This window comes from Acromyrmex echinatior, chromosome 6 (genome assembly GCF_024713525.1).
Source record: "Acromyrmex echinatior isolate Ae372 chromosome 6, ASM2471352v2, whole genome shotgun sequence".
Classification (NCBI taxonomy): Eukaryota; Metazoa; Arthropoda; class Insecta; order Hymenoptera; family Formicidae; genus Acromyrmex; species Acromyrmex echinatior.
The window spans coordinates 42,848-59,484 of NC_141857.1; the positions used below are offsets into that span (position 1 = coordinate 42,848).

General features: G+C 36.9%; 3 protein-coding genes across 3 annotated transcripts in view; 2 read left to right on the forward strand and 1 right to left on the reverse strand.

Moving 5' to 3' along the window:
- The window catches only part of LOC105154842 (synaptic vesicle glycoprotein 2B), a 30,495-nt gene extending 23,861 nt beyond the window's left edge, over positions 1–6,634 (reverse strand). The window contains exon 1 of the mRNA XM_011070599.2: positions 6,423–6,634. The gene's annotated coding sequence lies outside the window, so the exon portion shown is untranslated. The remainder of the gene's footprint in view (positions 1–6,422) is intronic.
- Positions 9–6,052, forward strand: LOC147909252 (uncharacterized). The gene is made up of 3 exons (XM_087406770.1): positions 9–5,531; positions 5,665–5,680; positions 5,776–6,052. Exons 1-3 carry the CDS (start codon positions 5,225–5,227, stop codon positions 5,780–5,782), a joined length of 330 nt encoding a protein of 109 aa, XP_087262896.1. The 5' UTR covers positions 9–5,224; the 3' UTR covers positions 5,783–6,052.
- A 5,134-nt stretch (positions 6,635–11,768) lies between the features above and the next one.
- On the forward strand, positions 11,769–16,541 carry LOC105154841 (Bcl-2-like protein 1). Its single transcript, XM_011070597.2, has 3 exons — positions 11,769–13,305; positions 13,766–14,227; positions 14,308–16,541. Exons 1-3 carry the CDS (start codon positions 12,916–12,918, stop codon positions 14,425–14,427), a joined length of 972 nt encoding a protein of 323 aa, XP_011068899.1. The 5' UTR covers positions 11,769–12,915; the 3' UTR covers positions 14,428–16,541.
- The last annotated feature ends 96 nt before the right edge of the window (positions 16,542–16,637 follow it).

Here is a 16,637-nt window from a genome sequence, read left to right on the forward strand (position 1 = left end):
ACGCTCTGAATCTTTTATCCCAAGAAAACGGAGCGTTCGCGAAGATATTGCATCGGCAAACGTGAATTTTTGATAAGGTGGCATTATTCACAAATTTATCGTAGATAAAATTCAATATGAATTATTTGCCATCCTATATAACATCATTTTATCGTGCATTCATCCGGCTTCATCCGGTTCTAGTGGAACGTGTATTCCACGTGCGTGAATACTCGTGCGTGACAGCCCGTGTTAACACCTAATTTCACGTTTCCATTCTTTCGTTCTGTTGTGCAATCTTTGCATCTCACGAAGACATCCAGCGTTCATGCGTCTCCTCGCATCGCCACACGCATTGTGTGAGACATACGCATTGTGTGTCAATGATAACGTCGTAACGTGTGTATATGTATATGTATTCTGCTATGATAAACATCATTGTAACATTGTAACATCGACTAATTAACACATTGGAAATTAAAGACTGTATTTGCCTCCGCCGAATCTCTTTGTTTATCTTAATGAGTAATTATATCAGAACCGAATATCATTGAAATACTATTCTATGTATCTCTTTCGTGCTTAAAATTTCTAATATTCTTTTTCTAAAATTAAATGATTAAAATTTATAATATTTTTTCTCTGAAATTTCTTAATATTCATTAGAATTAGCGGAGTGACAAGAACGCACAAAAATTTTACACGCACAGTTTTTCACAGATTCATTTGGACGTAATGTATTTATGAATATATATATGTATATTTGTTGCATATTAAATGCACATCATACATTGTGATACTACATTATATTTTCGTTCTTCTCGATTTTCGAATAAACTGCGCCGCCTGTTGACAAAATGCTACAAATAGAAAGACTGAAATAAATCAATGATAACGCTCGATGGAAAGTGATTACGTTGTATTTATTCTGTATGTTAGACCTGCTAATTACTTCACATTATTTTACATTGCATATTTTGAATTTCGCTTTTACATGTCTGGTTTAATTAACCCATTAAGTATTAAAAAATTTTTACACACTTTTCTATTTTAAATTCTTATTTGTTATATATTCTTATTTGTAAATTGTTATTTGAGCTATCATATCGATTTATTCCACTGAAAAAGACAGACAAAATCATTTATTAGTTGAATATTTGTCAACAAAAAGGCAGAGTTTATTTTTTTTATTTGACAACTTTGATCCTTATCACTGGAACTCTTCATGAGAATATATTACGATTTTCCATCGAGAATAGCTTAAAAATGAGTCAAAGCATTCAGACATTTTATTTGTAATTTATTTTCGGACAATTTACTTGTAATTTTTTTCTATAATAACACTACTCATATACAGCACATTCATTTTATCCGAGAGATATCCTGGGAACATTAAAACGTTTAGAGAACTCCTTTGAGCGACTTTAAGACATTCCTTGAAGATCTGTGCTGTAGTATTATATATATTAAAACATTCTTTTTTTACCTTTATTTTCGTTTTATATCTCTATTTCATCTCAGCGTCGATTAGATTTTCGGAAAAAGCAACTCTTTTTACTCCTAAATATCAATTGCGGACTACAAATTTTAAAAGGGGAGGATTACACGGGTTTAAAACTCGTAGGAGTTTTTTTGAAATTTAATGATTTTTGACAAAGTACCGCAATTTCAAAATTAAGTGCAACTCTTTAATGTTATAGTATTTTTCAGAAATGTTTGGCAGAAATTGATGCGCCTCAGTGCACATTAATACTACTACTGTGCACAGTGCACACATGCAATTAACTACGCATTTTCCTGTTGTACACTAATCTAATCTGAATGTAAAAGTCAGATATCTCAATTAATAAAATACCCAATGTATATTTTATCAAATAGCACAATAAAATGTATTGAAGATTTCGCGAATTAAATCGTTCCTAATTTTTATTAAGCATACATTTTATGTACAATGGCTTTAAAGTGCACCAGCTCTGCCAGTGGAAAACGCTATTAAACCACAGTCTGTTAGACTAGAGATTGAGATTGAGATTCGATTGGATTGAATAGGAATTTAACCAATCAAAGCAAGTTCACTAAACTTAAGATTGGTTTTCTTTTTCTTATTAGTTAAATTCCAATCCAATTTCTCAATCTCAATTTCTTAAAGTGTAGATAAATTATAAAGTGCATATTGACACTATATATTGGCTCAAAATGTTACATTGATATATTTTGTTTATTTAATGAATTTTGTCTAAATTTATTTTAAATAGGTTAAGGAAAGCAAAATTGTTTAGTTGATTGTGTTATACACACGAGTTTATTTACAAGAACAATTATAAAGAGTGTCTACACTTATAAAATATTTCTTCTGTTGAATTCCTCCCGGAACTTCATTTATTGTTTCATCGAAATTATACAGTGTCTATAAAATATATGTTATGATTAATTTATATATGTTATGATTAATTTATATTTTATAGGACAAAAAAAGATGCAAGAAAGAGAATAGAAACTCTTGGAGGAAAATACGTAATTAATTGCGCGTGTGCACTGTGCGCAATAGTGATATTAATCATTTACGTTTATCTATAAAGATGCATATTGATACGGGAGATTCGTACCAAAAGAAATCGCGATAATTGCACGAGTGTTTGTCGTACGTCTTAACCGTGAGACTTAACAGAGCATTTTAAATCGGAGAACAATCTACAGCTTGCCGCGTGAGTTACTATTCTTTGATCACTCTCGTGAATCACGTTGCTTTTATAATAGTAATCGCAATTTAATTCTTTCACATGAGGATTAGTTTTAAGTAAAAACGTAGAGCATGGACTGCGCTATTCGTATCTAAATAGTATATCAAATGTGATCAATAAAAATAAGAGAGAGGAAGCGTGAAAATGGCTCATTTCCTTCTCTTTCTAACTAATCTAAACATTATTAATTGCTGGAATAGAAAAAGATATATAAAGATTGATCATCTTCGCGTCTCTTTCATTTTTATCAATCAATTTTGCACACGGATGGCGCAATCCATGCTCTATGCCTTTGGTTTTAAGGGATTCTCCTTTCCACTTCGTTCAGCAAATGATTCATCATCTTGTTTATCATCGCTCAATTTACGACGATGATTCCGATCGCTTTTCTCAATCGAACGACTTATAACGCAAATTCTTTTAAAGACAATATCGTGCGAAAATGCATGCTTTTATCACGAAAATTTCCAGGTCGAAATTAAATATAGCACCGTCTCACGAGGTATATACCGTTGAAAATCACGTTGCACTGTTTATCGACGTCACGTGCCGATTGATATATGATAGTCGCATAATTGATTATATTGTACACACACATATAACCGCGTCGTTTTTCATCGTTAGAGTATCATCGACATGCGTTCACCATCATCCCCGTACTTATCTTCTCTTCTTAAATCCATACGTCTTCTGTATTGTCTTTCTCTTAATTTGAGAGTCTCGGGATTCTTTTACAAAATCTTATATTACCTAGGTAGATGATATACGGAAAAATTAGAATTGTAAAGACGACTATTTACAAAAGTGTTATATAATAGATAGCGTATTATGTATGCGTGCAATCAACAACGTCTGTCCTTGTTGGTTAGACGCGCTCTTAAGGATGTGACGCATGAACGCATGCGTATGGATACCGTCTTGTTATTTAAAAGTACACGCAGACGCACGAGAGAGAGAGAGAGAGAGAGAGAGAGAGAGAGAGAGAGAGAGAGAGAGAGAGAGATTATTAGTCTAAAGTTTGAAGTCATATATAAAAAGAATATTTTAATGAAACATCACTGAAAAATCCTTATCTTACTTTTATTATTAATATTTTCTTTTATTTGAAAGTAAATAGACATTATATTGAACACATTTATGATTAATATGACATTGTTTATTCCAAGAAAATGAACAACAGTTATTAAAATCTCCTTTGTTCAAAACTGAGCTGTCGCCTATTTTAGAAGATAAATGAAAGAACCTTCATTATGAAAAAAACGATAAATGACTAACTAGATTATAAAAGAAAAATAATTAAATGTAAGGGTAATTACTTTTTTTTTTATAAAAAAAATGTCTAATACTTGTTAAAATTTTTTTTTAAACAAATGTTTGTAGTAGAACTTTCAATCATTATTATTATTTTTCGTTTTATATTATTTTTTATCTTATAAAACAATGAGTGAAATAATAAAAATGTATATAATACATTAAATTACAATGCATAAGTTTAACTTTATTTTATATAACAGATACTTGAAAGACCGATTTTGCTGAAGTAAAATATAAATAAAGAAGTAAAAATGTAAATATCTATGTGTGTGTATGAGTGTGTGAACATAATTTTACCGAACTATTAAAATAATTATATAGGAACTCAGACGCTGATACTGCAAAAAAATATTGACATTCTAGCAATCAGCTTGAGTGTTTTACATAATTATTTTATCCCGACTAACAAAATTATTTTTAGACCTGTATCTCTGTTACATTTTTGAATACTTCAACAAACATTCTTACCGTTATTTTCCATGTTTTCAATTAATGGTCTCCAACTTTGGTTGGCAGTGTATATGAATAAATGATAAATGTTCACGATGATATATCTCATCTTTACGAGATATTAATTAATTGTAGCGTTTATCCACGCTCTCCTATATCCGGATCGACCGGTGTGATCTGGATCAATGTGTGATCAAGTTGGATCACACGCCTGACCACGCGATTCTCGTTTAACTACCCGTTCTAAAACGAGATGTTTTTCTGCGTTATATATATATATATATATACACCTCATTACGCTCTTGATGATGCAAATAAAAAAAACGCGCATTGCGATAAAAGCGGTTATAAATCTGCCGGAGACAGAACAAGATATCGATGGTAAACATATTCACATTCAGCTCAAATCGGAAGAGCGTTTTTGAAGGGTGAGCCACAATCTTACGGAGGATCCTTGAGATATATTTCTCCTCTGTTGCTAGATTGGGAAATTTTTATTCCTAAATTTGGAGGTCTTCCTTTTCATCCAGAGATACGAGAAATTTAAGAGCATTTTTGGGGGAAAATACAAAGGAATATCCAAATTACAGCTAAAATATTGAGGAAATGGGGATGACTTTTAAACAGACCTGTCAGCACTGATCTACCCTACAATTTCCGTATTCTCTGTATTTCCTCGCGATACGCACGCTGCGTATGCACCAGAATGCACGCGCGTCCGCGAATGCAGGCCAAATTGTATGCGCGCATACGAGCGTATGTTAGCTCGTGCTGCGCGAATTAAATGCAGTGACTCATCCAGAATGCTGACGTCATCATCGGCGTGCTCGAGGGGCAATCAACCGGCAAGAGATGCAAAAACGTGTTGCGGATCGAGCGAGCGCCGCTGTAAGTGCCTGACCGTACCATCGCGTGGGTATCAGAGTTGTCCGCGAGTAGTCGAGTACTATGCAGGAAATTCCTGGCGCGGCGAGGAAGAGCCAAGAGGCGCGATCGCGCGAGAGCTGGCAAGAGCTGGCAAGAGCTGGCAAGAGCTGGCAAGAGTTGGTAAGAGCTCTAAGGGGGTCGGAGGGAAACCATAGTCCGTACTCGCACTACTCGCGCGCCCGTACATCAAGTCTACCACCGTCCTTTGTCCTCGGACTTTGTCCTCTAATTTAACTCTTGCCTTTTTTCTCAGATAACCACTGCGAACTGTGAGTCTTAAGTAACAAATATTTGGACTACTGATTTCATAAGCTTAATCATATACTTGAGAATTGCTTTATCAACGTAATTTCCCTCCGTTTAGCGAGTAACAATGCCTGTTACTAAAATTGTCGTTCGTTGCGTCTCCATTGGAGGAGAGAGAAATGTTCACGTTCTGTCGTAAAAATAAAATTTATGGTGAAGATTGACAGAATGTAGTTAAGTATTAATAAGAATCACCGTGAATGTCAAACGATGTTTCCAGAAGTACTACTAAAAGTATCGTAAGAATATGAACGAACGAAAGATTTCTTATAATGAAGTCTGATAAATATCTAAAAGTTTGTTTTTTCGAAAAGTATAAAATTAATTTAAAAATGTTAATTCAGTTAAAACTTTCTTTTAAAGTCCAGAATGATTTAATTAATAATCACAATTCAACAATCTCGCATAAGGAATAGTTTCAAGGGAATCTCTCTTTTAACCTTTAGAATGATTTGATCACCAATATTAACTTTTCTGAAGTAAAAACCGAAATTAATTCTACTAACTAAGAATCTTTATGTAAAATGTGTTTCCGGGGAAATCTTGAATTTCATTGCAAAGTGTCTCAAGGTCTGTTCTCTTCAGTTAAACTTCTTGCGCGGTTCATCTTTTCTCTTTTTCTCTCCACGTTGGAGATTCCATGGTGCAAGAAGTTTAACTAAAAAGGACGGGTCTCCAGTTATGACATAGAAATAATAGACTCACCTAATCATAATATCTCGAAACGGGACGATATCGAACCAGCGGAAGCTCATTCAACAAAGAGGAGATACAAGCAAACAGCGTGAACGAACTCTTCGAATCACCTCGTCCACCGCGATGGCTGTCACTTCTACTTTCTACGGTGATGTCAAACACACGCGACTTGGCGACGCGTCCATAGAGACATAACTAAATCACAGAGGGGTCAGTTCGCGGTGAGTATGTCTGCCAATCTTTCAGCAGGGTTAGTACTACCAGTCAGCCATCCCAGGGACGTCGGAATCGGGCGGACCAAATCCTACTTACTATCTCGCACCTCGGCTGTAACTGAAAATTTGTCGGTCTTCGTTTGCAACTCACGGATACGATTAGGAGCAAACATTTCTAGGAGAAATGATTCGTCAGGAAAATATAAATATATTTCGTAAGGCGAAATGTTTGGCTGATCTAAGAATGTCGATTAAATTGAAGCAATACGTTGCTTCAATACGTTCGACTCTCACTGGATATTTCGGGATACGATCGATAAACATGTTAGTATAATAATCAACGCGAAGAGAGGTAGTTCGTAATTTTGTACGAAAGAGAAAAAAAGAAGAGAGAGACGAGAATTGGGCCCGGCCTCTGCGCTCCTGCGTCCTGGCTCGTGTTAGATTGCTGTAGAAGGCTTTATATCCACTTAGTCACTGACCGTCAAGCAATCATCCTATTGCCAGATTGTAGTATCATGAATGACCGTAAGAAAACGCTTACCGGGAGGCGGGCGGTCGCCACGCGAGTTCCCCTGAAATATTGCGCGCCGTTCACTCGCGCCATCGTTATTCCCACGGTTCCGCGCAACGAAAATCGTGCACGCACGATGTCAATTCAATAGTGAGTACCGTATAATAATATAATTTGTCGTAGTAACGCGATGTGTGAGCGGTAATTCTCCTCTCTATTAGGAGTACGGCTGGTGATTTGTTTCGAAGGCTTCGACATTCAAATTTCGAAGCTTTGAAGAATCAATGCTTCAGCATTAACATCTTCGAAGGTCGAAGTTTCGAAGCTTCGAAGCTTTTACACTTCACTCTTCGAAATTTAAAAGAATCAAAATTATAAAATTATACAATTATTGATTTAATATAGCTAACTGTAACGAATATATTTTTATCTAAAAAATGTATGAAATATATATATTTACGAATATGTATAACTCTTAATCCTGTATCGCGCAGTATCTTCAAATACGATTAATTTCTAAATAAAAATGACACTTCGAGTTACACATTAATAGTAAATATTTTTTCTATATCACATGTATTTTTCTTAGTATGTTAGCACAAGATACGAAACACGCGAGGTAATAATGAATATATAATGATTTGATTGAAGGTGAATTTGCGGTAGTTTTCTTTTGAGATATAGGATACAATGCTTCTCGTACATATATTTCGTGTTCGTCTCAACGTTACAAATGTACTGTGCCAGTATTTTGACTATTCTTAAACGAATAACAATTGACAGCAATAGAACTATTTGTATGTCATCAGTTCCGGTACAATCATATATATAGATAAACCATTGATATTAGGAGTCCCAGTTGAATAGGTGACCATAAATTTTTTTCTCTTCACAGTGGAGCACTCCTGATTTCAAGGTATTATTTTTTCTTTTATATTTGATGGTACTTATGCTCTTGTAATTTATGTAATGTTTTTATTTCAACATATTTTTGTTTCAACTTCCAATTTTTGGCGATACCAACTTGAAAGTGTATTACGAATATATTTTCATTTTTTCTCTATTCGCGCAAATGTATTTTTCAAAGTTTCGAAGACATTAAACTTCGAAAATTTGGAGTTAACTTATTAAAAAACTGAAGTTCTTTCGAAGCTTCGAATTTTCGAAATTGTCAAAAGTAACAATCCTAATTGAGAGTACGTTATCCACAGATGGCGTTTTCTCTCTTCCTCCATCCTTACTATTTTTTGTATTATTTTTGTATATTTTTCCACTCTTTTTTACTTCTATATTCTTAGAGAGTTGAATATATAGTAAACGCCTTTACCTACTCCTCTCACCGCCCTCTCACCAGGCTCGAAGAAGCGACATACGGAAATAATTTGGCTCTATCAAATCTCATTTACACTCATGACTCATTCATCAATTTATTCGCGTCCGGTGGCGATATTTCAACGTCTTCGGTGCGCCGCTATCTTACTTCGCGATGTGAAAGGCACTTCGCGATCGAGAAACATTCCCGATCATGTACCGGTAAAGTGCATCCAGAGGATTCCCTGATGAATGACCCGAACTCCTTTGAATCGAAGTATCAATGCCTGCGTAAAATGTATAGATGTCAAATCGTGTTGCGATTTAATCGTATTAATAATTTAATAATTCTCCCCCCCCCCCCTCTCTCTCTCTCTCTTTGTCTCGAGTCCCAGAATCGAATCTTGTTAAAATAGAATAACAAGAGTAACATTTAGCTGTTCTAAAGTTAAGCCATATCTATAAAGGGGCGGAAAATGATCGCGGACACGGTACATTAGCCCGTATCACCGGCAGCGATCTGAAACAGGTTTTGATCGACAGCGGCGTGGCACTCTGACGTAGAGTGCCGCGGCGGCGACGGCTCTCGTTTTCTTTATCCACCTAAGTATGCACACATCCGGCCGATCTGTACTCCAGCAACTTTCCTACTTCATTCATGGACGCATTCAGTGGCCTTTGAAGGTTGCACCGCAGAAAGGAGTGGTGGGCACGGTCTCCGCGCGGCATGGCACGCGGAGAGGCGGGCAGGGACGTAATTAGGGGGGAAACTTCGCGAGAGAGGAACTGCCATACAACATACACACGCACGTATGTATGACGTGCGAGAACCATACGCGGACACCTTCAAGTCGTATGCGATGGAATCCTGTATCCGCGCTCCGAAGCCCGCAGCTCAGGAACTTTCGCATTTGATGTAACTGTGTAGAAAAAGATACAGCGAGAAAGGTATACTTACTGACTGAGCCGAGAGTAGCTCACCGTGCGAGAACGGAATGCCTGGTCTCGTGCATATCTTTGCCGATTCATTGATAACTCCGACACGGGTACACGCTCACCTGGTTACGTCACTGACCGGCGCGGACGACCGGCTGACAACGCGGACCAGTTTCAGTATAATCCTTTCGTGGAAATGCATCGCTGATCCGCGTTCACGATCGCAATCGCATTTACCTAATATGGCCCACATCATCCAATTGCACTGGGATATGTATGAGCATATATCGCGTATTCTATGAATTATTCTAGCTCTTACAAAAATTTAATACTGAAAAGCACTGAATAATACTTTTAGTTCTTCAAAATGAATAATTAATTATTTATTGATCGGTACTCTTAGTCCGTTTTTATTTCAAGACTATAAATAATGTAAAGAATTTTAAGATGCTGACATGGCTCTGTGATTCTGTTGATAATATCTCAAGATTAAGACGGTCTTAAATATACACGGAAATAATAAAGTATCTTTATTGAAGTATCTAAAATGTTTAGCTAGTTACAAATCTGAAAATAATTTTGTTAAATCATCGAACTAATCACGTAGAACTTTCAAACATATAATGAACAATGCTGTAAAAGTTTTAACAAAATTATTTTCAGATTTGCATCTCTAAATTTCTAAATATTTTAATATAACTGCGTAAATCCTTTTCAATAAAAATTGACTATGAATATCGATCTGTAACTTTTAATATTAAATTAAAAGTATTACACTGAATTTCTTCAAAGTCTATGAGACTATGGTCGGTAGTCAGTTCTTATATTTAAGACTGTCTTAGGTACACTCTTAAGATGTTGTAAGCCAATCTAAGACCGGTATTTATAGTCGGTTCTCATATTTAAGATCATTTTAAATGCAGTCTTAAGATGCCATAAACTAAGCACAGAATAGCATAAGCATCCTAAAACATTCCTATTACCTAAGACAGTCTTAGACAGTCTCCTAAGAGAGAGACTTCAGGGAGGCTTATGTATGCAGAATATGAAAATAAATCACGCAGATAATATCAAATGCAAAAATCGCGTATTTCTTACTAATACTTGAATAAAAAATAATAATTTATTAATTACGATTCGAGTAAAGAATTCTCAGCTAACTTCATTGTGAACGATTTTGTCTACGGTTATTTGCAGGGTCTACGGTAACTATGGCCGAGACTTTCACCGTTTCTCCGCGTCGTTTACGGCAAATAATGCATCTCTCGCGAGTAGGTATGCGTGCACGCGCGCACGCACGCGCGCGTGCAATCTCTAAGGAATTCGGGTGGGAGAGAGGGGCGCGCGGAAAAGCTGAATGAATACAAATTTCTCAACGGTTGCGCAAGCCGTGACTCGGAGCGAAGCGAGATCTGTCGCGACGCCCGATATTCCAAGCCTGTAGTTCATGAACGTGGTCCCTAGCAACATGTTCCGTCATTTCGAGTAACAAAGAATCTACTAAGAATCTCACCGTTCATTCGAGCTATCTCGAGATCCTCTTCAGAATCTCGAAGCAAAGTAATAATCGCGCACCGAGATGCATCGAATGAACTCCGCGTTCCATCGAAAATTCCATTCCTCCGCTGTTCGAACACAGGTACACCGCGCAGGTAAACCCGCTCGCACGTGCGTGAGAGAGCGCGAACTCATGCGCGCACGCGCGCGTTAGAAAGGGTTGAAGTTATCGGCGAGCGCCCCGTGAATTGTGAAGGAGAGACCGAGAGGCGGAACGGGGCGAGGCGGGCGCACCGACACATAAGCACGCGGCACAGCGCGTGTATGCACACGGTGCACGTGTCGGAGCGGCACGGTGGTGGGGCGGAAACGTGAATGATCCATAGAGAGTCATTACGCTGGTGTGCGAAGGTGTAGCGCGCGCTGCGTTTGTGGTAGTGCCGTCGTGTCGGCGATCGCCCGGCGCTGCTCTGCGCTCATGCCATGGGCTCTCAATCGTCCGCGCTTAGTTGAGTTGCATCAAAGAACTCGCCGAGTGTGGATCAATTTTTGTAAGTTTCTTAACGAAAAATTGGCTTTTGTGACTCATCAAATATTTTCCAGCTATATATATTCAACTACAATATGGTTATTATTTGCCGAATCGAAGGAATAACGAGTGCCATTAAAAGGGAAGAAGCCTGATCTAATTGTAAAAGAATCATCGAGTGTGGACGTTAACATTTTTGAAAGTTTCTAATGGAACTAACCGCCGTCTGGAATTTCGTAATCGTTATTAACAAAGTTCTGTATTTATTTAACAACGTTTATTCGATCTATTTGTGAGAAGTTGAAGGGAAAGGATTGTTACCAGTTGTATTATCTCCGAGACGAAGCTGATTTTTAGAGAAGAAGTACATCAGAAGAGTCACTAAGTGCGGACAACAATTTTTTTAAAGTTTTTGAAAAAATTAATCGCTTCTCGCGATCTAATAGATGTCTATTCGCTTAAAACGTTTATTCAGTTTACACGTTGTTTTTTGGAAACTATCAAACCTATTGGGAATCATAATATAAAGAAGAAGAAGAATTGTGATCAATATACGTAATCGTGAACCGTTTAACATCTTTCAGTTATTCCCAATATATAAACCATTGTGTTGCTACGTTTTTCAACTTCCCATACAGACCTCTCCTCCAAGGAATACCCTAAAGACATCCTAGTCTTAAGGACATTCTCCGAACATTCTACATCCCAAGGACTTTCCTAAAACAGCCTATATCTCTTGAACTTTCTACATCCTAAAAACAATAAGGACTTTCTTAGGACAGCTTATATCCCTTGAACTTTCCTAAGATATTCCATGTGCCGAGAATATTTTGTATCTTAAGGACTTTCCTGGGACATCCTACATTCCGAGGAAATTATTCTCAGAATATCCTACGTCCTAAGAACATTCCTAGGATATTCCTCGGTTAAAGTGTACTGTATAGGTCAGAGACATCAGGGGTCAAGCACCGTCAAACGGAGCACGATACCTTGCACTCGACAAGTCCCGTGAATGACCGACGCTGAGAGTCGCTGAGCTACGTCATACAGTACTCGGCATTACGCTGCGCGGTGGGGTACAGTCTCGAGATAAGCGGTAGTGGTAGTGATGTGAAACATTCGTGGGTCGGGGCTGGTTGGCGGCATCGCCAGGCAGGCAAGCACTAAGCAGGCAGGCCAAGGGAGCGGTACGGTAGAAGTTAGGTGCGAGACGCGGAGCAAGAGCGGAGGAAACGGCACGGCACGGCGCGGCGCGGCGCGGTTTCGGCTTCTCGGCATCGGCTTCGGAAATGGCCGCGGGAAAGTAGAGAGCGGAGGCCGGACCGTTTCGTCGCTGGCTGGCAGGCTGCTGGTTCGGTTGGTCGGTCCGTCGGTTGGTTGGCCGGGTTGAATCGGTCGATCGTGGTCCAAGTTTTCGGAGCACTGTGCGCTCGTTTATCCGACTGCTCGTTCGGGGCCGCGCGATCGATTCACGCGCACCAAACGATCTCGCAGACCAACATGAGATGTGAGAGCGGTGCATCACCGACGAAACTTGAGAAGACATCGTTGGAAAACGGAAGCGACCTCGACGGAGGCGAGGAATGGCGCTTGGTGGATATGGTTCCTTGCTCCGGTCCGGTACGCGAGAAGAGGATGGCCGGCAACGACGGGACGACGACGAACAATGAGATCCTCGGCGCGGAGGGTGAGGAGGAGGGGCAGGGTACGTCAGCGCGAGGGGAACTGCATTCCAGAGTGGGCGGTATTCTGGAATGCGATCCCCCCGGTAACAGGAATTCGTCGAACGAGCGACCCGCCGCCACCGCCGCTGCTAACAACGAGGACGGTGTCTGCCGATATGCGGTCGGCGCTGCTAATCGTGCTATGTCTTTCTTCGAGATGTGCCAGGTATCATAAATAACGACGACTAACGGCTCATCGGCCGACTCGTGCCGGTTTGATTATGTCAATGTCCACATTATTTAAATCACAGTCGTGAATGTAGAAAAAAACTTATCGGACTCTTAATTTCGCGTTTTACAACGTAACTTTCCGTTGAATACAAACTGACAATATTATTATATCAATGTCATAATTTGCTATTCAATAATGTAACTGTTATGTATAACATGTGTTATATCATATGTATCTTCTCACACAGCACATACATCCAAAAGACGTTTTAAAGACATTTAAAAGATGTTACATTCTAAAAACATTCCCAGAATATTCATAGGATGTTGTGTACTAGGAATGGAAATTATAATACTGATGTAAAATTACTGTCGGTTTGTATTCAGCAGGTTTTGTGATAATTATGAGAACAAAAATCGAACTATTATTCACGAAACTGTATTTGTTCTTTTAGATTCGACTACAATATTTGTTCCCGCAACTGAGTCCACCCCCACGTTACAATATCCACGATGATTCCATAGAATCGACTGCGGAAATCTTGGCCAATGATGTGATGCGATACTTGTTGAAGGAGGACATCTATCTTATATCCCAGGATCCAGTCTCTCGCAGCATGAGACACAATGTATATCAAATGCTCAACAAACACAGCATTCTCTTTACGAGTATGGTAAATCGTTTAAACGTTGTCCCGGATACTGCTTATGAAACATTCATGGGGGTCGCCAACGAGCTGTTCTTACACGACGTTATCACATGGGCCAGAATTGTCTGTTTATATGCTTTTATGGGCAGATTGGCTTTATGGGCTAGGGACAGAAGAATGCACAGTCTTAAAAAGAAATTGCCTTTATACGTCTCTAGATATGTTGGTGAAAATATAACACACTTTATCAAAGGCTATGGTGGATGGGTAAGTGAGCGCAATTATTAATTATTGTAATGAGTATTTCAAATATTTCGTCACACAAACCTGACCTTGTCGTTTTGTAGGAACAATTATGTGTTGAATATCCTGTAGCCGAAGAAGTTAGTGGAGCAGTTTGGCGGAGTCTACTAATGACAGGAGCTACTCTTGGTTTGATCGCTACGATCTTGTCAGTGACTTCCTGATGGAACCTTATTGGATCGTGTGATCTGAGTACGTTTTGTTGTCAAGAAGCTTTCGCGTACTTACGTTCTATGAGAACACTTTCAAATGAAATGTAAAGAAATTTTTATAACAAAGGCGCAATGTTACATTTCACATCGGAACGATTCGATTCAAACGGAGCGTTTGCTACGTCTATACGAGAAATATGCAAAATTAACAAGAGATACATCAACGCGTTGACACACATAATTTTCATATCAATGTCACTCGGGCTTAGAATCATCCTACTTTTTATATAACTCGAACATACATAGCATGAGCGACAGACAATGACGCTAGTTTCCTATTACAATACCTTATAACAGACTAGTGAAATTAGTAAAATATCTTATTTAATTCTACAATAGACATTTTATATATTAAAGTAATTCCTAATAATAATAATACTCAAAATTTTGAAGAAATTTTTTAGAAATTTACGCAACAAGAAATCTCGAAATTGTATTGAATTTAGGTAGACGCAATCTATTTATTTATAATTTATTTTAGGTAGAGAATATATTAAATAATAAATTTTTCGAGTATTTTTGGTCACAGAACCGATCGCCACACACTTTTAAATTTTAAGGGATATATGTAATACCGAAAAAAAACGATGGCTACGAACGATGGATACCATCATGTATATTCAAATAATGGCTACTTTTTTATATGTTGATATATTCTATTACACTTGCAAAAATTTTATATGCATATTCAGAATAAATACTTTTATAAAATAACGATCGTTCTCCTGTAATCATTATTGTGAAACAAGAGAGAGATTTAAAAATGCCTACTACAAAAATAATTGTCGATCAATAATTCTCGCAATTCTACAAAAGATTTAATGTCATTTTCTATCTTCCGATCCCATTAAAACATATACAAGTGTGCATTATTCGTGTTTGCTACAAAATTAATAATTTCTCATACACTATCAAGTATCGTACTATCAATGGAAGTTTACAGGGTACAGAGCAAGTTATTGTTATAAAAATTTAAATATAGTTTTATGAAGTGATTTATATTATACTACACACACACAAATAAAAATCCCTCATAAAATAATATAAAGACTTATTTACATGGTGTATTTTTGTTTTCTTGGAAGACATCGAGTCCACATCGTTAGAGCTTTTTTTAATGTATCATAAATTATAAGTGATAAGTTTTAATATACTGTTGTGTATTATGATAAAGGGGATCGATCTTAATCACTACGAAATACTAAGTTTGATGTATATGTTTGCAAATAATCAAAAATACTGACTATGTAAAATAACACTATCATACCTGAAATGAATACAATCTTCCTAACTTATCATTATATATGTAATCTAAAATTTAAAACATGAGGAATAATAAAAGGTATTGATGTTTAACACTTATATACAAGTAGCTTGGAAATAAGAAATGTAATTATTTTCTGTAGAATGTCTTGCAATGATACAAATTAACAAAATAATCAAACATAAGTAACAATTCAACATTTGCATGCGGACAATTATGTTTAAAATGACATACTTATTTAAAATAGATTACGTTGTATACAAGAACTTCGACTTATTGAGATTTACAAATGCGAAAATAATCTAAACTATAAATTTTTTTTACAATAAATATAGTATAATAGGATGCTGGGATAATAACTTGCCTTTTTTTATTTTTTATAACCAAATTGGAGGATACATTTCTGCCAAGGAAATATATTAACCATCATTTTCATCATTGAAATCTCATACATAGGTATTTTCATACTCATGACACTACTGAGATCTAAATCACTTAAGATTTATCTAATCACTTAAGACAGTGTATGTATGTATATATGTGGATGGATGTATGTATATATATTGCAGTATTTACAATATATATTATATATTTATAATTATATATGTTAACAAAAGACAACACCGAACAATGATCTATCCCTAAGGATCTTAGAAACATGATAATGCATGATAATGTACGTATTGATTTATAGCTACAAAAGTAAAATCACGGTCTTTCTATATATATTACACTTTACTAGTAAAATAGTTTATTTTATTATTGTATAAGTTTTGCCATTAAAATACTCATAAATACTAAATACGAATGGATAATGAAATTCTTGACACAAATTTGTGTAATCTATTCCAATTAAAATCCAATTAATTGTCTACTTACGGTGCTTTTTCGGATATGT

Excerpts from the sequence above, each read along its gene's own strand:
- LOC147909252 (XM_087406770.1), top strand. The coding sequence starts at position 5,225 with ATGCGCGCATACGAGCGTATGTTAGCTCGTGCTGCGCGAATTAAATGC.
- LOC105154841 (XM_011070597.2), top strand. The coding sequence starts at position 12,916 with ATGAGATGTGAGAGCGGTGCATCACCGACGAAACTTGAGAAGACATCG. Across the intron at positions 13,306-13,765 it reads CTTTCTTCGAGATGTGCCAG|ATTCGACTACAATATTTGTT; the intron begins GTATCATAAATA and ends TTGTTCTTTTAG. Across the intron at positions 14,228-14,307 it reads TCAAAGGCTATGGTGGATGG|GAACAATTATGTGTTGAATA; the intron begins GTAAGTGAGCGC and ends GTCGTTTTGTAG.